This window comes from Peromyscus eremicus, chromosome 1 (assembly GCF_949786415.1).
Source record: "Peromyscus eremicus chromosome 1, PerEre_H2_v1, whole genome shotgun sequence".
Lineage (NCBI taxonomy): Eukaryota > Metazoa > Chordata > Mammalia > Rodentia > Cricetidae > Peromyscus > Peromyscus eremicus.
In genome coordinates, this window is record NC_081416.1 from 119,315,827 (window position 1) to 119,337,386 (window position 21,560).

A 21,560-nucleotide genomic window follows, 5' to 3' on the forward strand; every position below is an offset into this window, starting at 1 on the left:
AGAAACACTTTGTTTAGGTGCACCCAGATTAAAAGGGAAGGTACCAGCAGGCTCCTGCCGGCTAACAGACCATCCTACTGTCTATCAGAGGGGTTCAGGGTGTTGACTTTGCCAGCTTTATGCAGCAAAGGGGAAGAGCTGGGAATCAAACCCAGAAAACAGTGACTCTTTGAACATAGGCTTTAAACGCTGTTCTGTGGGGATCCGATGAGACAGGGCTGGATCCACGGTGGCCTCCACCGTCTCGGCTTTGAGAACCAGTGAAAACGGGGAGGGAGATGATAAAAACGCGGGGTTCAGGAACTCAGTGGTACCTTCCCAAGATCTTATTGGGACCTGCTGTGGCGGTAGAACCCCCTCCCCACCTTCAGCCCCAGTCCCACCTGTGTAACAGATGGCGTCATAGCGGGATGAGGGGTCAGGATAGCCTGTCTGGTTGGCGTGCAGATAGACAGTCCTTACACCCAGGAGGTTGCCTCCGCAGTTGGGCCGAGCTTTGGAGATGGGGTAGCGCACGCTGCGGTCGGCCAGCCAGCCGGCGCTGCACATGTCCATCCCGCTCTGCCAGGCCAGGTAGAGCTGGCCCGTGGTGGCCAGCCGCGCCCCCAGCCTGCGGCACTCATTGGCTGCCTCCTGGAAGGTGAACTTCTCTGGGGATGTGGCATAAAAGACCTCGCCTGTGAAGGACACACCGCACTGGGTTAGGGTTTCACTTCCATCCCAACCAGCCTGTGTCCCCAAGAGGTCCGCATGTTTTCTCGGCGGTTTATGCTTTTTTTCCCCGTGGTCCCACGTTAGGATCTCACAGCTTGTCTGTCACGCCCCAGTCTCCATTCCTTTCTGGACTTTTGGGTAGGATGACATCAATCTCCTAACAAGGTCCCGTTCCCCGCAACAGAAAAGCAGCCAAAAGAGCAAGGGGTGGAGCAACCTTGAAATCAGAAGCACAAGTGGCCCGGGTGATTGCTGTTCATCCTCCCACCACTAGGGGAGCTTTCTGTTAACACAGGCGCCGCCCATTTCTAGGAAACCATCCCCAATTCAAATTCCGATTAGAAAAGCAGGCCTCACCTTTGACCCCTTAGAGTACTGGCTTCCAAACCAGGGCCAATAGTACCCAAAGAGGCCATTATAGATAATTTTAGGTCTGCTAGCTTTTAAACAAGATTTCCTAAAACCTGCCAAAGTTGTTTGAGAATGCTGTGTTGGGGTGTGTGTGTGGGTGGGTGGGGGTATCTGATCGCTCATTCCAGGTATCCTTGTTCAGTGGCAGTTCAGACCAACTGTTATATTTGTCTTGGGTTAGTCAAACATGGGAGCACAAAAGCTTGTTACTTAGTAGAGGGGTTGGCTCCTGAGATGAGAACTGGAAGGTGGTAAGAAGGTTGGAGTATGTCCCCACCAACTTTTCTCCCAGCTGGAGGAGCTTGGGAACTATGGGAGGCATATTCAGAGAGTGTGGGGATGTCCAGAGTGATAAATGGGTGCAGATGGGAGAGGGGTGTCATCTACATGGCAGGGTAACACTATGTTCAAAATTAGTACCATTATAAAAGAGAGAAATGGCCTCGGTTTCTCCCCCAAACATCCTATCCAAAGGCCTGACATAGGACTTCAAGCTGGGGGCAGGAAAGTGGAGAGAGAGTGGCTGGGAAAAGTGTTTCCTGGAAACTATATGTCTGTGGTGTCCAACCCAGAGTGGCCTAGGGTGTCCCTCTTGAGTGAGAAATGGAGCCCGGGGTCTGCCACTGAGCTACACCCCAGTCCTGAGCCTGGCTTTGACCTTAAGGCAGGGCTGGGTTGGCCAGAGATACTGAGGCTCTGGGTAAGAGGCACAGTCCCAGAGGACGTTGGAACGTGGAGTTGGGTGGGAGTACCAGATGGTTTGCAGATGCCTGTGGCCACTGAGACCCCTCCAAAGTGGATAGTGAGGATCCCAGCAAGAGACCATCCCTCTTCGTGATAGGAGGGGACCGAGAGAGGGCCCTGGCCCAGAGGAGGCCTTGTGTAGCTATCCCAAATGTGAGCATGGTGATGGGAAGGAAAACGCATCTTGAAGGGAGCTGGCTTTCTCCTAACGGGAGGTGTAGCCTCACCCTCCATCTCCTCAGCGAAGCAGTACACATCATAGGTCTCATTGGTGTCTCGGATGCCGTAGGTTCTCACTCCAGGAAACTCATCCTTGTCTCCATAGCAGCCTTCCCGAGGAGTGTGGATGGGGTACCTGTTGGGAAGCCAGCAAGGAAGTGTGACACTGGGAACAGAGGAAGCCCAAGGTCACTGTTCTTGTAGCCTTCACCTTCATAGGTGGAAACAAAGGCGTGATGCTACCTCGGTCCACGTCTGCTCGGAACGCCGGCTGCCCTTCCAATCTCAATGCTACTTACCGCTGAGACAGCCCCTGTTACTGTGTATTCTTGGCACCAAACACACTCTCTCTGGGGCCAGACACCTTTCATGTAAAAGGCCAGAGTCTTGTGGGGTTTGTAAACCATAGGCCTCTGTGGTGAGCACTTTCACTGGAGCAGCATGGAGCAGCTACACACAGCATGTAACCAAGGGGGCATGGCTGTGTTTCAACACAACTTTATTTACAGAAACTAAGGATGCATTGCGTTGGATTTGGCCAAGGTGCCCACTTTGTACCATTGAGTCTTAAGTCACCAAGTGAGGCAGGGGCTGGACTCTATTGTACACTTAAACTAAGGTCTAGAAATATTAATTGACTTGTTCAAAGTCACACAGCTTCCAAATTCCAGTGCTGGGATTTGAGTCTAGCTCTTTCTGAGTCCAGTATGTGAACTCTTGACATATTAGATGGTTGTCTCACGTATCAATATTTTTTTATTTACTGATTTTGGTGGTTTGTTCCAGCTAGCTTCAGCTGTCAACTTGACACAGCCTAGAATCTTCTGGAGAAGTCTCAGTTGAGGGGATGCCCAGATTAGCCTGTGGCCATGTCTGTGAGAGATTGTCTCGATCTATGATTAGTGCAGGAGAGTCCAGCCTACCATGAGTGGCACCATCCTTAGACAGGTGAGCCTGGGATGTGTAAGAAAACTAACTGAGCATGGGCCTGTGGGTGAGCCAGACAGTGAGTCACAAGCAACACTCCTCTATGGCTCCTGCCTCCCAGTGTTTTGGCCCTCACTTACCTCAATGATGGAACCTGACCTAGAAGAAGCTGAAATGAACCTTTTCCTCCCCAAGTTGCTTTTAATCAGAGATGAAACCATAACAATGCTGTATGGCCTTGTGACCTAAGATCCCCCGGCCTGCCAAATCTTGCAAAGCTGTCTTCCTGAGGCCTTGTATGTTGGCTCTGGGGCTAGCACTGTGATGCACATGGGGTGGGCAGTCTGTCTTTGCAGGCTCGGAACACTCTTCTGGGGTCCTTGAAGTAGGCCTCTATCTGCACTGCCTTGCCATGTGGCTCCCAGGACTCACTCAGAAAAAGATGCATCTAGTTGCTTGATTTACTCATGTCTTGTCTTACAAAAAGGGACATAAATAAGGTAGTATACAAAAATAAATAAAACTCTCAAGTTAAAGACGGACAAACAAACCAGAAGTAAAGAAACACCGACAACAGAAAAAACGGGCCAAGGGAGTACTGAAGTTCAGAACAAGGCTGCTGGTATTATTTCTCCTGGGAGAGAGGATAATGGTGACCTGGGATGTTGACAAGGCTGGACCCCGATCTCTAACCTAGACTGGCCACAGGGTCATGTTCATGTTAGCTAAGTACTGGTCCGTGTCCCACACCATCGCCTGCCCCATTCTGCTAGGCCTCTGATACCTGGACCTCAGCTCTGACGGTTCTTCTCTTGGGGACGGGGGTCTCACCTGACGGTCTGGTCAGCCAGCCAGCCCGCATCGCACTGGTGGAAGCCATCCTCATAGGCAGCCTGCAGTTGCTCAGGTGTGGCGATGATGGCGCTGTTCTGCAGGCAGGCCCGCTGTGCTCGGTCAAAGTCCAGCGTGTAGCGTGTGGAGATGGCTCTGTAGTGGAACACGATACCTGGGGGACACACAGACCAGAGCGGGGTGAGGTGTGAGCTCTGGTTCCTGAAGCGCTAGAGAAACAGTGGCAAGAATCAAAGCGAGCCTGGACAGCTCTGGTCCAGGCTGACATGGTTTCCTTCTCTGACTCCTTTAATATAATATTTTATTAATTCTTGGGGAATTTCATACATTCAAACAATGTATTTTGATCGCATTTATCCCAAATCCTCTCCCTAACTCCTTCCAGCTGTACCCCCAATATTCCATCCACCCCTCCCACAGAGTCCACCTTTTGTGGCCTGTATACTCATGGGTGTGGGGCCATCCCCTGGAGTGTGGTCAACCTACTGGGGGATGTACCTTCAAAGCCATCAGCTGTCAGCAACTCCTCAGCTGCTGAAGTTGCACGTGGTTCTTTTGCTGTTTCTGGAACCCCCTCTCCTCTCCACCCTACCCCATCCCACCTGACCACCTTAACAGGGTGGGTGCCACCTCCTCACAAGGCATTGCTTCTAGAAAACCTATAATAATTCTGACAATAAGAAAGTTCTTTGAGGCCGGGCGGTGGTGGCGCACGCCTTTAATCCCAGCACTCGGGAGGCAGAGCCAGGCGGATCTCTGTGAGTTCGAGGCCAGCCTGGACTACCAAGTGAGTCCCAGGAAAGGCGCAAAGCTACACAGAGAAACCCTGTCTCGAAAAACCAAAAAAAAAAAAAAAAGAAAGTTCTTTGAACTAAGGCAAAAGCTGTCTCTTCGTAATTTTTTTTGCTACTCCAGGACCCTCCCCCTTTTTTTTTTCTTTTCCCAGAGAAGGAGACACTGAGAGTTCCATGTCCCTGGTAGATCAGAGACATTCTAATGAGTTCTTTTAGAGAGAAGGGAGACCAGGGAGTGAGTCTTCAGCCATTTCTTTAGCCTCTGAAGCTGAGAATACAGGGGTGGTGGAGGAGGAGGAGATGCCTGGATGATATGTTTGGAAACCACTTTCACTCATTTCTAGGGTCACATCAGACATGGCATTTGATTCATCCACTTAGGTGCAGAGTGGGCACACTTACAAGGCCCATGTGTTGTAGGACACACCCCTCTGGGTATATCTGCAAGGATTAACTGAAGAAGAAAGACCCACCCTGACTGTAGGTGGTACCATTCCATGGTCTGGGGTCTCAGAGTGAATAACAAAAAGAAGAAGGAGAAAGGGAGCAAGCTGAGCATTTGGATTCATCTCTCTGCTTCCTGACTTTTGATGCAGTACGATGAGCTGCTGCACACTCCCACTGCCGTATAGTCCCCACCATGGTGGATTGTACCTCCTCAAACTGTGAGGTAAAATAACTCCTTACTCCCCCAAGCTGATTCCTGTCGGGTATTTGACCACAGCAACAAGAAAAGCTGATAAACCCAACAAGTCAAGGATTGTTGGCAAACACAAACTGCCAATGCCAGGATGCATTTATGTGCTCCGCCTCAGTGTTCCAAACCCACAGAGCATAGCATTGCCAGCTCCACATCAGAGGAAGCCAAGAATAAAATGGGTATGTAGAGGATCTAAGCAGGAAAGCTAGCCACCAAGGTCCACACTGGTGAGGATATCATTCCAATTCTTTCTACAGACAACATGGCATCCGCATGGGAGGACTTTACCTTTTACTATGACCTCCAGGGTGGCTTCGCTGTCCTCAATGCCATGCATCACCTCACAGCGATAGATCCCAGAGTCATTGGAGCGAAGGTTCTGGATTTCCAAGGTGGCGTCACTGGGGATGGCTGGATAGTTGGGTAATGACACCTTGTCTTGGTAGATGCTGTTGACTCGAACCTGTCCTTCAGTGGCCACCAACAGTACGACCTCTTTCTCTTTGGAAACGCGGCTCCACTTGATTCTTGGGGCAAGGGGGGCAGTGGAGGGTGCAGTGGTCACAGGACGCATGGGGTCGATGAAGTAGCAGGGGATGGTGAGGGAAGTCCCTAGGAGGACCTTCAGTGGGGATGGTTGAGGGATGCTCACGCTCAGTGAGTTGTCATGGTCTGTCAGGGAAGGGTGAGAGGACATGTTACAGACATGTTAGGATAATTGAGACCACAAGCCACCCAGAGGTCCTGGAAATGCAGCCATCTGAGAGGCTCCAATCCCAATCTGCCCACCATGGGGGAGCCTGGGGACTTCCAGGAAGCCCCACAACACTCTCTCCAGATCAGCATCCACAAGATCCCTGGTGTCTGCTCCTTAAGACAAACCATAGAGCCAGAAAAGGGTTCCAGAGGAGCATGGGAGAGACATCACAGCCAAGACCTCAAACTGCAGACACCTAGGGGGTGCCAAACCATAGATAAATAGGACTCCTGTTCTTAGGGTAGTGACATGTTTGATTCTGAGATTTTAGAAAAAAAATTTATTGGGGTATTTATTTTGGATATGATGAGTTCCCCCACAAAAGGTCCATGTGTGGGAAGTTTGGCAGTGTTATTGAGAGGTGATTGGATAATAAGGATGCCAGCCTCATCAATGAATTCATCCATTGGTCAGTTCAGAGCTGAATTGGGATGTGGGACCTCATTGGAGGGCAATGGATCACTGGAGGTGTAAATTTGAAAGGCACATCCTTTTCACTGCCCCCCTCCTCTGTGTGTCTCTGTCTCTGTCTGTCTGTGTCTGTCTGTCTGCCTGTCTATCTCTCTGCTTCCAGGCTGCCAGGAGGTGGACAACTCTCCTCCATTGTACCTTCAGGCATGATGTTTCTGTCTTGCCACAAGCAAGCTGTTTCCCTGAGACATTTTCTCACAGAGGCAAGAACCATCCAACACATGGGGTGTAATAATTATCAAGGGGCATACAAAATTCTACACAACCTTTAAATTTGAGATACAGAATTTCAAAGATGTATCCATCCCACCCTGTGAGGTCTGCTTTGGGTTTCAGCTGGACCTTGTAGGAGGACAAGGCTTTTGAGGTAAAGGGCGAGGAGATGGGGAAAGAACAGGTCAGACTGTGTGTGTGTGTGTGTGTGTATGTGTGTGTGCGTGTGTGTGCATGTGTGTACGTGTGTAGAGTCACATCTGGGAATCTGACTGGGTAGGACTAGACAACATAAAAATTATGAAGTGTGTCAATAGAGAAGATGCGGTGTTTCCCAAATCCTGTTGGAACAAGAGAGAAACAGTCTGCCACACAGCACCTTTCATGGAAGGTCTTTAATGTACAGCACCCTTCCTTTCAGGGCACCCTACGGGTTGAAATAAAAATGTTTAAGATGGATGTGGCTGGTGAATACATGGCAGGGTAAGGATGGGGTGAGGGGGTGAGGCAGGAATGTCTGGAGTCCAGCCTGGACCTTTTGATGTCTGGACGGACTCCACCATCCTTCCACAAACACCTCCATTGCTGCCCAGCCCTGATGCCACTGGCCACAGCTTGGCTCTGAAGTGGTGGTCTCTGGGAATAGCTGGAGGCTACCGTTGAGTCCAACTTGGTGGTTGTTAAAGCTTCCAACTAACCCTCTCAGTGGACCATCTTGCTGATGTGGACACATCTCCCTGGGTGACGGCCAGCGTCTGGAGATTCGTGGGTCCCTGAGCACCAATGGAGGTCCAGCTACTGCCCACATCTACCTATTCAAAAACTGTGAATCGGGCCAAATAAGTGACTGAATAAAATACTATGTGTCTTTCCATTTGACCATGCTGTGGGATGTATGGCAAATGTGTTGCTGATTAATCAATAAAACACTGATTGGCCGTTGGCTAGGCAGGAAGTATAGGCGGGGCAAGGAGGAGAATAAAGCTGGGAAGTGGAAGGCTGAGTCAGAGAGACACTGCCAGCCGCCACCATGACAAGCTGCATGTGAAGATCCTGGTAAGCCACGAGCCATGTGGCAAGGGATAGGTTTATGGAAATGAATTAATTTAAACTGTAAGAACAGTTAGCAAGAAGCCTGCCACGGCCATACAGTTTGTAACCAATATAAGTCTCTGTGTTTACTTGGTCGGGTCTGAGTAGCTGTGGGACTGGCAGGTGAGAGAGATTTGCCCTGACTGTGGGCCAGGCAGGAAAACTCTAGCTACAGAATCTTTTTACCACGACCTTGAAGTCCTTGAGTTTTGCATTGGGATACAGTGGGTGGGTGGGAAGAAGAGGGACCAAGTCTCCTCTTGTCCCCCGCACTGTGAGGGAGGTCTCACAAACATGTTTAGCCCTGGGATTCCAGATCTCCACACCAGGTGTCAAGTTCCTCACCCTTCCCTTGAGCCAGGGGTGGGGGGCTTACACCAGGGCTGTGCCCTCGCTTCTAGAGGAAAGACCAGACTTTTCACCTGTGTTCCTTGGGTTCTCCCCTCCTCTTTGACGCTCCCTGACAGCCTTTCTCTTTGTTCTCCGTGTCTTCTCTCTGCCCCATTCTCACTGTGCAGCCGTTCTGAATGAGATCCCCCAAGGAGAGGGTTCTGTGAAGGAGGCCCAGCAACTGTCCTTGCTAGAGGGCACCTATGGATGCTTGTACGCCAGGCTCTGGGTTTATGTGCCCGTGTGTGGGTGCCTTCCCACTGCAGCTAGAAAGGGGCAGGGCCAGGAAGAGGCCAAAAGAAGGGGGAGGGGGGACTGTGTCCCGGAACAAAGTTGCATCCTGTACTCAGAACCCAGCACTCGTCCACTACTGAATAAGGAAGCCATGCCTGGAGTTGTTCTCACCTGGAATTTCTTCTGAGATCACTGCCGCGATGACCCTCAGAGTCACAAAGACCAATAGTAAAGTGGTCATAGTTCACCTGGAGGAGGGAGCAGAGGTGTTATTTGGACAGGTAAGGCACATCAAGGTGATAGAATCCATGCCCCAAGGCTCTGAAATCATGTCACACAACCAGAGGGTGCAGTGGGTTGCTGGGGTGTTTCCTCCAAGAATCCTTGCCTCAGGAACCTTCAGTCGTTTCTTAGCTTCATTCAAAGGTGACTGGTACATTGGTCCTCCCATCTTCTAGCCAGTGGAGACTCATCCTAAGGAATTCCTGCGAGAGCTAATGATAGGTGCCAGGTGGACCACAGATGCTCAGGGGCCACTGTTCTCATGTGTCTGCTGGGGGTTTTGCATCAAATAGAAACTGGAATCTGTAGACTGAGATGACCCTCCCCTCTGCAGTGTGGGTAGGTCACAGGCAACCGCCTGAAGGCTTGAACGGAAAAGGACCCTCTCCTGAGGGAGAGAGACTTCCTCCCTGATGGCCTTCCAGCTGGTTTTTCCTCCCTTTGGACTTGACCTGAAGCCTAAGCTTTTTCTGGGACTTGAACATGTGGAGCTTCAAACTGAAGATGACAGCCAGCTCCCCTGGGCCTCCTTACTAGTCTCTCTGCAGCTCTGGGGACCACAGCTTCCACTTACATTGTCCTTATTCCCTCCCTCCCTTCCTTCCTTCCTTCTTTCCTTCCTTCCTTCCTTTCTTTCTCCCCCCCCCCCCACCTCCCTCTTACACACAGTCACACAAGGGTATGTCTTCTGCTGAAAATGGAATGGTATAGAACGACAGTTTGGTCAATGGTGGAGCACATATATAACAATAAGTTTATAGTGGAGGTGAAAACTCCCTATTGCCTAGTGACCCTGCAATGTCCTGTTTGTAATGACGCTGGTACAAACAAATTCACTGCATGTCAATCATACCAGTACAAAAGTATGGGGAATATAATTATGCATATGGTACATAATACCTGGAAATGACTGTAAATGGCTGTTACAATGTATTTCCTACAATACACTTTGTGTTATTGTTTTGGCATCTGTTACTATTTACAAGAAACATATCATTAAAACAGTCCACCATGGACTCACTCAGCAGCCTCAGACACTTAGCATTCACTGTGTCTCTTAATCTCATCAAGAAGCCATGTACAGGGCTAGGATGTGGTTCAGTGCTCAAGTGTTTTCCTAGCAGGCTTGATACCTATCAACACACACATACACACATGCACGCAGTAACAGCCATGATGAGTGTTTGAACTCTATCCCCTAGACATGTTCAAGGATGCTAACGACACAGGAGGGGGAGGCGAGGGGATGGAGAGAGGAGGGGAATGAAGATGGTGGAGTAAGAGAAGGAGAGAGAAGGAGAGGAGGGAGGGGAAAGAAGTGGGAGACAGAGAGGGAGGGAGGGAAGTAGAGGGGAGAGTGAGTTATTTCTTTCGAGAACCCTAGTACAGCCCTCTGGATGCAGAGAAATGACAAAGTATGCAGCTTCCCTGATGGAATCTGGGTGTGCCACCCACTTTCAATCCAGGAATCGTGTATATTTTAGCAAGGATCATGTGGTTTTAGGCAAGATTCAAGGCCCTGGCTTGAAGCGTGATCCTAATTAGTCTTACCAATGAAAATCTGGGGTCAGATATCGGGGGTGAAAGCTGAAAGATCAGAGAAGCAGGAGCAGCAGCCACCAGAGAGTTCGTGTCTCTACGAAATCTCAGACTGAAAGGGGGACTGTGATCCTGTCTCCACCCACCTTATATTCCTGTCTCCACCTCCCTAGTGCTGGGATTAGAGGCAGGTGCCACCACTGCCCAGCTCTGTTTCTCTTTTAGACTGATTCAAGCTCATGTAGCCCTGGGTGGCTTTGAACTCTTAATGTTCCTCTTCCCAAGTGCTGGGATTAAAGGTGTGTGCCACCATTGCCTGGCATCTCTGGTTAACTAGGGCTGTCTTCCTGTCAGTGTTGTGTGATATGCGTGTGTGTGTGTGTGTGTGTGTGTGTGTGTGTGTGTGTGTGTGTGTGTTCTGACAAATCACAGCCCTTAAGCAGGCTGTGAGATGTGCACCTAACACCAGGAAGTGAGAACTCAGGACTCCCGTGGTCCTCTTCTGGACCAAATGCAGCTTCGTGTGGATGGGAAAGTGAATCTTTCCTGATTGTCACCAGCTGGTCAGCTGTCGTTTACGTACACAGATTGGTTGCAACCACCACTTAGGGTCTCCCCTGCACCGTAGGTAACCCCAACTCCAGCCAGCTAACATAACGGCCCTTCTCAAGCTACCAACTGGAACAGTGGTCTTCAGCCAGCTTCTAGAGATGGTTTGGGCTGGTGTCATGGTACCACTGCCTTGGAGGGTCCACAACCATGTCACACTCACCTTCTGAGACATGCACTGTGTGACCCCGTGCCCCATGTTCAGCGACATCAGCATTTACTTTCGGTCTAAGAAGAAGGAAGGAAGACTTGGGGATGGGGCCCGCAGCCACACAGAGCATCCTTCATGGAGGCAGGACCCCTGGCCTCCACACCTCAACCTCAGCTCTGACAGAGCCTGACAGTCCAGCAGGTGTCGCTCTCTGCTTAGTCACGATAGACTGGGCTAGGCCAGCACAGGGATCAGGGCAGTGAGCATCCTTAGGAGCTCCAAGGTTGTGTGTGTGTGAGGAGGAAGACACTGGCATTCCTGTTCCATACTGCCTGGGGAGGGATAGTCTGGGCCCTGGATTTTTTTGACCAACCATCCTTTACCCATGCCATATGTATCTATTACCGGAGAAATGAAAGGCCCTTCTGTGTGGCTGAGGGCTTAGAGAGAGGCACATCACCCCTGTTCTGTAGGGAGCCTGGAAAGTTCCATTGTGCTGAGAAATGGCCCCTTGCTTCTCTTGAGGGATTTTTCTGACTTAGAGACTAACTTTAAAAAACATATCATACCCCAGGTCCGAGGTACTTGGAGGGAACACTGAGTTGGAGAGGGGGCTCTTGTTCAAGGTCAGTTGACCAGTCAGGGCTGAGAAATGGTTTCCTGGGGGGTCAGGGAAGATCAGCCTGAGGTGTGTTTGTAGAGGGACCTTTATCCCAGACCCAGACACAAAGCTAGCCTGTTCTTCCCTCAGAGCGCCCTTCACTTGGAAGTTTTGTGTATGTTTCGGAGTTGTGTTTCTTCTCTTGCTTCCCGAACAAGTTGGACATTGTCTGGGATGCAGTGGTGCTCTGTGGGGCTTGGGCTTGCTCTGTTTTTCTCCCTGGCTGAGACCAGGAAATGTGAAGAAATGAGAAGGAGAGGGGGAGGAAGGGGGGTCGGTGTAGAGTGGGCAGCAAAACTAACTTTATTTCTTCTTAAAAACTTGGGATAGAAATATTGCAATAAATATGCTCTTATGTTTGTGTGTGTGTTCTCAGTTGTAAAGAAAATAGGGAGAAATTCCATTCTGTCTGGCTTCCAAGCCTCTCTGGGACTCACTGAGTCTTTTATGTGAGAAGACTGACTTTGCCAGCCCATGCTCGCTCGTGGACAGACAGAGCTTTCTCAGTGGGAAGAAAAGTGAAGCCGTGGGAAGGGAGGGTACATGTAGGGCCTTGAGGCTGGGGAGGTGGAGAAGACCTGAGATGGACAGAGATGGGGCCCAGAGGCACAGGGGGCGGCCCAACAGAAAGCCCAGGATCCCTGTGTGCCAGGGCTCGGTATTCTCAGGAGATGATTGTTAAAGGTCTTGGCCAGGAAAAGCAGCAGGCTCCTGCTTTTCAGCTGTGTGTGTGTGTGTGTGTGTGTGTGTGTGTGTGTGTGTGTGTGTGTCTGTCTGTCTGTCTGTCTCTGTTTCTTTGTCTCGGTTTCTTTCTCTCTTGTGTGTGTGTGTGTATCTGTCTCTCTCTCTCTCTGTACCTGTATGTGACTGTCTCTCTCTGTATGAGTGTGTGTGTGTGTGTGTGTGTGTGTCTGTCTGTCTCTGTCTCAATCTCCCTCTCTCTATGTGTCTGTCTCTCTGTCTGTCTCTGTCTCTTTGTCTCAGTCTCCCTCTCTCTATGTGTCTGTCTCTCTGTGTGCATATCTGTCTGTCTGTATTTCTCTTGTGTATGTACCTGCTGCCTGTCTCTGTCTCGGTCTCTTGGTCTCTTGGTCTCTGTCTCTGTCTCTTTCTCTCTCTCTCTCTCTCTCTCTCTCTCTCTCTCTCTCTCTCTCTCTCTCTCTCTCTCTGTGTATCTGTCTGTCTGTATCACTGTGTGTGTATCTGTCTGTCTGTCTGTCTGTCTGCCTGTGTGTCTCTTTGTGTGTGTGTGTGTGTGTGTGTGTATGCCTGTGCTCCATAGATGGAGGCACAGACTCCATCAGATCATGGAACTGAAGGGGAAGTTCTTTCTCTCACTCTGAATTCCTTCTCCAGCAGTTCAGTAAAGACTCAGACTCAGACTCTGGCCCTGTCCGGCCACTTACTGCCTATTAACATAGGACCCGCCCACGCTGTTTCACAGCCGGAGTGAGATGTCTTGCCAGCCAGCTCTTCTCGTCTGGGCTGGGCACTGTGCCTTTGGCACTGTTCACATGCAGGTTTTAGCATCAGCAGGCTCCCACCGGTGCCACTTTCTCCCACCACCCACTTGTTGGCCTGTGTGAGCCACTTAGAGCCTGTGGGTTAGAAATGGTGGGATGGTTGTGGGAGGGGAGGCTTCCTACCTGAGACGAGGATGGAACAAGGAGACTTTCCATAAAGAACACAAGTGTTCTCATTTTAACAGCAACATCACCACCTTTCCAAACGCCAGGGACACAGGAAATGGGGGCAGGGGGTGGAGAGAGGATCCCTGTCTTCCTGCATCTCAATCCCATCAATGTTTATGTTTTGTTTGTGTTTTATAACAGTCATCTTTTTACAAATGTATTTTCTGTTTCCACAGAACTCAGCTGGTCAAACGGCAGTTTTGTTCCGTCAGAAAAGACAATGACGATGGAGTTTACAGTGTGACCTTCTTCCCCAGAGCCCTGTACAGGTAGCTCAGGCAGGAGGACTTTCGCCTCTTCCTGAACGGAGCATCAATGTGAGGATCCACTCCCACCTCCCACCCTGTTTAACCAGTGGTCCATTCCATTGCCAATGGCTCACTCTTGTGCTCTTTCCATGGCTCCTACAACCCACCCTACATAAGACAGAGGACACAACCTCAGGGATCTGGTGTGTTCTCTACCTACAGGTCTCCTGTGCAGAAGTTCTCAGTCCTTCCTTTGGTAGCTTCTAGAACTCTTTCCTCCTTAGAGCCACAGAAGGCCAGGGCTGGGACTGACCATTGTGAACTTCAAACCCAATGCATTAATTTTACAGCTGAAGAAACCAAGGCTCAAAGAGGTCCAGTATTTTATTGGGGACCACACAGCAGGTTGAAAGTGGCGCCATAGCTGGAGTCCGATTCTAAGAACCTGTTTTTCCTAATTCCCAGATTTCATGGGGTTCACAGAGTAGTGATCATGCCTGTCTTATTCCCTGCTCTGTCTTCCTAGTACTTCATGTAGTGCCGCCCCCCACCCACAGAGAGAGAGAGAGCGAGAGAGAGAGAGAGAGAGAGAGAGAGAGAGAGAGAGAGAGGAGCATCTTAGGAGTCATCTCCTTCAGCCCGAGGTCTTGGGGGGTGGGGAAGTGGAGCAGGAGCCTCCCAATGCTCCAGCCTTCGTGTATGCACAGCCCTAGGAGATAGCCCGCCCCCCTTCCCATTTGTAAGTCTCAGCTAGAGCAATACAGCCTGCCCTCAGTGTGCATGACTGTGTTGACACATCAATATGGCATGTGACTTCAGGAAGGTCGCAGTCTGGGTCCAGCTCAGAGGAGGAAAAACCAGGGTCTTCCCCTACCAGGACTCCAAGGAGAACCTTGGCAGCGCTACACCGGACTCATACCAGCTCTCCACAGTTAATATAAAGCACATCTTTTTCAGTTCCACACCCAGAAACTGTCACATTCCCAGCTTGCACTTGGGTGCTAGGGGAGTGTTTACACTCTGGTAATCAGCAAACACCCATGAGGTGAAAGCTCTCGTGTTTTCTGAGAGTAGATTTACCATCACGCTGGAAATAACTTATGCTAAATAGAAAGGGGATATGGGAGAAAGACAATAGGCGCTTGTTCTCTATTCACTTCTCTGGCCGGTGTACTTCCTAGCCCTATAGGGCCAGGCTACCTTCATCTCCATGCCTGCTGGAGTCCACCTTATGGTGGACTGATTGTGTTATCGGATGCATGCCGCTCATCTTTGCTGACCCTAGAAGCTCCCACTTCCTGCACAGAGCCTTTGCAGCCAGTAGGGCCTGCCCTGTGGGTCTGTCTCTCAGCTACACCTGCACCCACCCTGTCCCCAGCACTTCATTTTCTCCCCTGATTTCGCACATGCTGGCTTTGCCTCACCCTGCAGAACACGACCTTCTTAAGGCTGAAAAGCAACGCTACTGGGCACTGTTGGCTTGTATGGGGCCCGGAATGACACAGGCCAGTCTGTGACATCTCACTGAAGGGATGAGTGGACAGTGGATTTGGCAGTTGTTACCCACAGCCAGCACCTACCCTGAGGTCTGTGTGTGACAGTAGGGGCATGTGTTGTTGACACTGGAATTTCCAGTCTTGCATGGGGAAGGGCCATCTGACAGAGGGGCCCCGGCTGCCGCTGCTCATCATTTCCTGTATCTCGAGCAGACATGATGGGATGGCAGGTAAAAGGGGGCCAGGAAGCAGATTTCAAATGTCAGCTCTGTCTTAACTCACTGATGGACAAACACACACAGAAGGACTGTTTACAGTCTTTGTATATGCAGGTTGGAGACATCACACACACACACACACACACACACACACACACAAAGCTAGTGTTACTTTTCTTGTGTGTCCTCCTTTCTTCTCCCACACTTCCCTTTCTTCTTCCCTTTCCTTCCTCTCTTCCTTCTCTCATCTTTGATTTCTTTACACCCAGTTTATCATGTGCTCTATTATCACTGAAACATCCTAAGTCCAACTCCTCATCTGTACCCTACTTTCCAGCTAACTAAGTGAGTCCTCCGGCAAAGGCTCTGGTGGTGGGGTGGGACCACTGCAGACAACCCATCTCCCCGAGAAGCTCTGGGTGGAGAGGGCCAGGAAAGGGGAGGGAGTACTCTTCCCTCAGAGGAGCTTAGAGCCTATGGTCAGGTAAACATGAACCTAGAGATGGTAAACATGGATAAGGGCTGCTGGGTCCTAACCTGGACCCTGACCAAGATGGACTTTGAGCATCAAATTTGTTTGTCTGTGTTCTTCCTTCCTTCCTTCCTTCCTTCCTTCCTTCCTTCCTTCCTTCCTTCCTTCCTTCCTTCCTTCCTTCCTTTTCTCCTTGCTCTTCTTCTTCCTCTTCTTCTTCCTCTCTCTCTCTCTTTCTTTCTCTCTCTCTCTCTCTCTCTCTCTCTCTCTCTCTCTCTCTCTCTCTCTCAATACAGGATCTCATGTAGCACAGGTTGGCCCTGGACTCACTATGTAGTTGAGTATAACCTTGAACTTCTGATGCTCCTGAGTGCTGGCTTTATAGGCCTCCAGCACCACGCTCAGTTTATACAGTGCTGGGGATTGAATCCAGGGCCTTGTGCATTCTAGGCAAGCTCTCCCCCACTAAGCTACAATCCCAATTAAACCTTGAATTTTCCATTTTGGAAAAGGGAGACTCAGCCCCGGCCTTCTCTGAGATTCTAAATGCTAACTCCACGCAGTCTGGCTGGCTTTTGACATCCAGGGACAGAGTAAGTTTCACGGCCCCCTTTCATGGACTTCTTGGTTAGGGGCTTCCTCATGCTTGCCTGCTCTGTCTCAGCAGCCAGGGCTGTAGACATCCTCTGGGAGAATTCCACACGTGTGGGAAGACACTGGTTGCCCTTGCATGTACTGAGGGAGGAGGGGGAGGGGGTGTTGAGGGCATGAGGGTCCTGTCATGTCTGAGGAATGAGAGGGCATGTACGGGGTGAGAGTGCCGGCAAGATCCGGACTCAGGTGGCACACCCGGGAGAAGAGAAAACAAGGCATGGAGGAGTGACTCCTGGCTGGGTGTCTGGGGCTTCAGCTTTATGCTAACATGGGCTTGGGCTTGCCTCCTCTTCCCGTTCTGCTTGCCTTTGGTCTGCCTCCTTCCCAACCTCCTTTCCACTACACAGTTCCGTCTGTGCACAACACGCTCCCCTCAGCTCTATGCCTGACCTCGTCCGACTCTCTTTTGAGGCCCAGCACAAAGGTCACCCCTGGAGGATGTCCTGAGGACTTTGGTTGGAAATAGTCTCCTCTCACCTGACCATGCCTTTTCCCTTTCCCCTTTGTGGTGCTAATGATGGAAGCTACGGCCTCCTATGATGGTCAAGTGCTCTACACCAAGCTTCATCCTCAGCTCTTTGTCACTTTTTATTTTGAGATAGTCTTGCTAAGTTCAAGTTGCCCCGGCTAGCCTTGAACTCAATGAGTGGTCCACATAGGTCTTGAACTTGTGATCCTCCTGCCTCAGCCTCCCAAGTACCTGAGATTACAGGCCTGCACAACTAGGCTTGGTTGCTCTTGGCTGCTTCGTGTATTAAAACTAATTTATGAATGAACACATCCTGGCAGGTGGCTTCTCTCTCATAGATGCTTTAATCTATGAGGTCAACTGTTTACAGGGCATGAGGGGATGACTCCAAGGGATGATTCGCAAGTGGTTTGGGGCTGCTGTACTGTGCAGTTTCAAGAGTGTGGCACTGGAGTCAGATAGATCATGTTACGTCACAGCCGTGACACTTACAATTATTTAGTCTCCTTGGGCTGAGCGCCTGCCTCTACAGTGCTGATGTGGGCAGGATCGATTGCACAGTGCAGGACCGCTGCAGGAATCTAGCGAGAGGTGTGCCTCTTTGAATCTTAGAATCTTGTCTGATTGATTCTCCCTCACCGAGGACAGAGAACTCCTGCATCACCCCCTCCCCCCTCCATTGCTGCATCGAACCTAGTGTCCTGCACTGACTACCTACCATGGGTCTTGAGCCTTGGGCCTCTGAATCTAGGAAGCTCTCAACTAGTGTGTGGTAACTCAAGTGTAATACATACCTAGTTTTAATTTAAGGGATGCCCCAAGTGCACGGCCACTTGACTCTCAGTGACAGCAGGCAATGAGAACTCTCCTAGTTAGCTAACTGAAGGCTCTGACATTCACTCAGACTGGGTAGAGGAGGTAGCTTCAAGCAAAACTGCAGACCATAAATCAGGAGCCAGATGCTGCCAGCCCTGTCTCCAGTGATGTGGGGATCTCAGTAGCTCTCAGGATTTCCTTGGTCACTGGGGACAGCCATCTGTTATCTATGCTCAGGGAACAGGAACATTTTCCAGCAAGAATCAACTTACATGATGGATTCACAAACCATCTAAAGAGCTGTCTAGGGCTTGCTGTGCATCAGGAATTATGTTCTTAGCTGTACCAAGACTGTTTCTCATCCTTAAGGCCATTTTCCAAGCCAGGAATGGTGGTGCATGCTTGGAACCCCAGCATTTGGGAGACAGAAGTAAGAAGATCACGAGTTCAAGGTTATCTTTGTTTACACAGTGAGACCTAGGCAGGCCTGGGCCCCATGAAACTCTCACAAAACAAAACCCAAACAGACCAAGTACCTTGCAGAAGATAAATATTGCTATCCTCTATAAGTTGTTGTGGAATAGACTATTTGTTTAACTATGTTAAGATGTATTACATTTGTTTATGTTGCAGAATAGTTGCTTAACTATGTAAAGATGTGTTGCTGTTTCACTTTGCCTGCCTAAGGCACCTGATTGGTCTAATAAAAAGCTGAATGGCCAATAGGTAGGCAGAGGAGGGATAGATGGGGCTGGTGGGCAGAGAGAAAGGGGAGCAAGCCAGCCAGCCAGCCAGGCAGGGGCCAGCCAGGCAGGGGCCAGCCAGCCAGACATGGAGGAAGCAGGAAAGTGATGGACAGTACATAGATGAAGTAAACAAGCCTTGGGGCAACACATAAATTAATAGAAATGGGTTAATTTAAGTTTTAAAAAGCTAGACAGAAATAAGCCTAAGCTAAGGCCAAGCATTCATAAATAATAATAAGTCTCTGTGCCATGATTTGGGGGCTGGTGGTCCAAGAAAGGTCGGCTACAACAAATAGCTGGTAGATGCTCAGAAAGGTTCATAGACTGGCTTAGAGCTCACAGGTTGTAAGTGGCTGGGCTTGGTCTGAAGTACAGATGTCATGGCTACAAATGTTTCCTTCGATATTCCCAGGCCCTTCCACATTTCTCGATCTCATTCATTCATTACCCATTCAGAAAACAGATTTCAGCCAATGAGGAGATAGAGGAATGTCAGATTTAGAAGGAAGTAGCTTCCAGGGACAATGGCAGACTAGAGACTGCCTCTGTGTGAGCCAGTGAAGGAGAGAGTCAGAATAAGGAAACACAGACTATGTACTGTAGAGAGAAACAGGAGAGCTCTGAAATCCACAGAGGAAATGAAAGGAAGCCAGAAAAGAATAGGGACAGAAAGGATGTGCAATACGGAGAAGTGAGTATGTAAGCTGATGGATGCTTAGTCAGCTTATAAAACAGAGAAATCGATAGGAATTCTAGTGTGTCCTGAGGCTGGAGGATGTGGGGTTAGGGGAACCTGCTGCTGAGGCTGCTGCTGCTCCCAGTCTATGGAAGGGAGCTGGCAAGCTGGATTCCCATCACTCTAAGACCTTGTGCTCATATAGAGGGTTCTTGCTGGACTCTCTTTCCCAGCCCTCAACTTCGAGTCAGAAAGCCACGGTAGGACCATATCCACTATCCCAACATGGTAGCTCTTGCCAGCGTTCACCAGGCCAGTTGTACAAGAGCTACAAGGTAGATGGCCAGCATCCAAACCAATAGCTCCTGGGCTGCAGGCAGGCTTTGCTACCTTCCTCATTCTAGGGGCTTCAGGATGGTTGGTACCAGGAATGTTTGGAAAGGATGCTTTGTTTGCGGAGGTGAGAGGGAGCACAATGGAATGCCCACAGAAGCAGACCCTAAATACTTTAGAAGACAACACTGATTTCTCTGATTCCCTCTACCCCACAGATTCATATGCCATATGTCTCTTGACTTGGCTACATTGTGATAAGGAATAAGGTGTTCTTCACCTTTCTGGGGTCCACTCTGAACACAGGCTCCATATGATTTCCCAAAACAGTCTCGTCTCTGGTTTCCTAGGAGACAGTGCAGTATGGTGGGAAGTGGGTGCCTTAAGAACACAATATGGTTTTATATCTTGTCTCCAAACATGCTACCTTTGTGGTAGTGAGCAGGTTTGTTTGTTTGTTTGTTTGTTTGTTTGTTTGTTTCTTTCTTTCTTTCTTTCTTTCTTTCTTTCTTTCTTTCTTTCTTTCTTTCTTTCTTCTCCTCCTCCTCCTCCTCTTCCTCCTCCTTCTTCTTTCTTCTTCTCCCTCTCCCTCTCCCTCTCCCTTTCCCTCTCCCTTTCCCTCGCCCTCTCCTCCTTCTTCTTTTGATTTTTTCGAGCCTTGGCTATCCTGGAACTCACTCTATAGACCAGGCTGGCCTTGAACTCACAGAGATCCTCCTGCCTCTGCCTCCTGAGTGCTGGGATTAAAGGCGTGCGCCACCACTGCCTGGCTTTGGGCAGGTTATTATCACTGGCTGGAAATTTCCATAGGTGGGAGGCAGGGAATGACTTCCTGTGATAACCTTTCAAATCACCATGAGTCTCTAGGGCCCTTGGATAATCAGATGCAGCTGGGAAGGGACGAGGGCTTTGGGAGAAAGGGAGTTGGTACCAAAGGGGTCTCTCAAATGAGTGAGGGGTGCTGAGCATGGGGCAGATAGCTTCCCCCCAGAGAACCTGGCCTAGGGACTTCTTGGATAAGGGTGACTGTCCCTAGAATACAGTGCAGCATCTTCTTGTGCCCCACACAATGTCCCCTGCTCCTGCTTGGACTGTGTGTGACACCTCTATGCCACGTGCCTCCAGCTGCTTTCCAGCTGTGCCTTTAGCATACTGAATGTTGCTCCTAAGGGGCTTTGCGTTTGCTCTTTCTTCTTCCTGGTATACCCTTCCTGAATGTTCCCTGGCTGTCCACTTTTCAGTATGAAGATTCAGTTCAAATGTTCCCTTCTGTACACATATTCCTTCCTTACCACATCCACCTGTTACAGCTCATTCATTAAACACATGTGGAGTACCCCCAAACTATCACATCACCTACAGAGAACCTCTAATCTATAGCACCACATGTGGGGTACCTCTAGTCTGAAAAATCCAGAAAGCTCCTGAATCCAAAACTGAGCACCAACACAAATTCCCCAAGTGTCAATTTCATTACATGAAACTTTGCTCCATGCCCAAAATCACCTTCAGACTATGTATAGGGTGGAGAAGAAACAAATGAATTCCTTGTTTAGATTTAAGACCCATTTCCTAGGTACCTCATTATGCATATGCAAATACTCCAAACAACAATAATAACAAATCAAAAACAAAGTCTGAGACCAGAAACTCTTTGGATCTCAAGGGGTATTCCACCTGTAAATCATTGTCTTTTCTTTGTTTTTCAATTGCCTATTTCTCTTGCTGGAATTATGCTCTATGAAGGAGGAGGGACTTTTGTTTGTTCTACTGACTACTTTATTCCTAGTGTCCAGAACAGTGTTTGGCATACTGGGGAAACTCAGTATTTGTTGATTGCATGAATGAATGACTCTTTTGAATTCATTCTGGGAATGGAACAGTGCTAAGCTTAAGGATGATGGTTATAGTAGACTGTCACCTTCGTCCCCTGCCCTGGGAGTTTCAGAAGCCTCTAGGAGCCTATGCGGAGCTGTCAAGA

At 49.5% G+C, this 21,560-nt stretch overlaps 1 protein-coding gene across 2 annotated transcripts in view; it reads right to left on the minus strand.

Moving 5' to 3' along the window:
• The window catches only part of Acan (aggrecan), a 34,784-nt gene extending 26,025 nt beyond the window's left edge, over positions 1-8,759 (minus strand). For both annotated transcript variants that reach the window (XM_059253308.1, XM_059253309.1), the window contains exons 1-5: positions 8,690-8,759; positions 5,650-6,033; positions 3,847-4,021; positions 2,097-2,224; positions 384-677 (exon numbers count right to left, since the gene is read on the minus strand). In XM_059253308.1, coding sequence (XP_059109291.1) covers positions 384-677; positions 2,097-2,224; positions 3,847-4,021; positions 5,650-6,033; positions 8,690-8,759 — 1,051 coding nt within the window. The remainder of the gene's footprint in view (positions 1-383; positions 678-2,096; positions 2,225-3,846; positions 4,022-5,649; positions 6,034-8,689) is intronic.
• Positions 8,760-21,560: the final 12,801 nt, after the last annotated feature.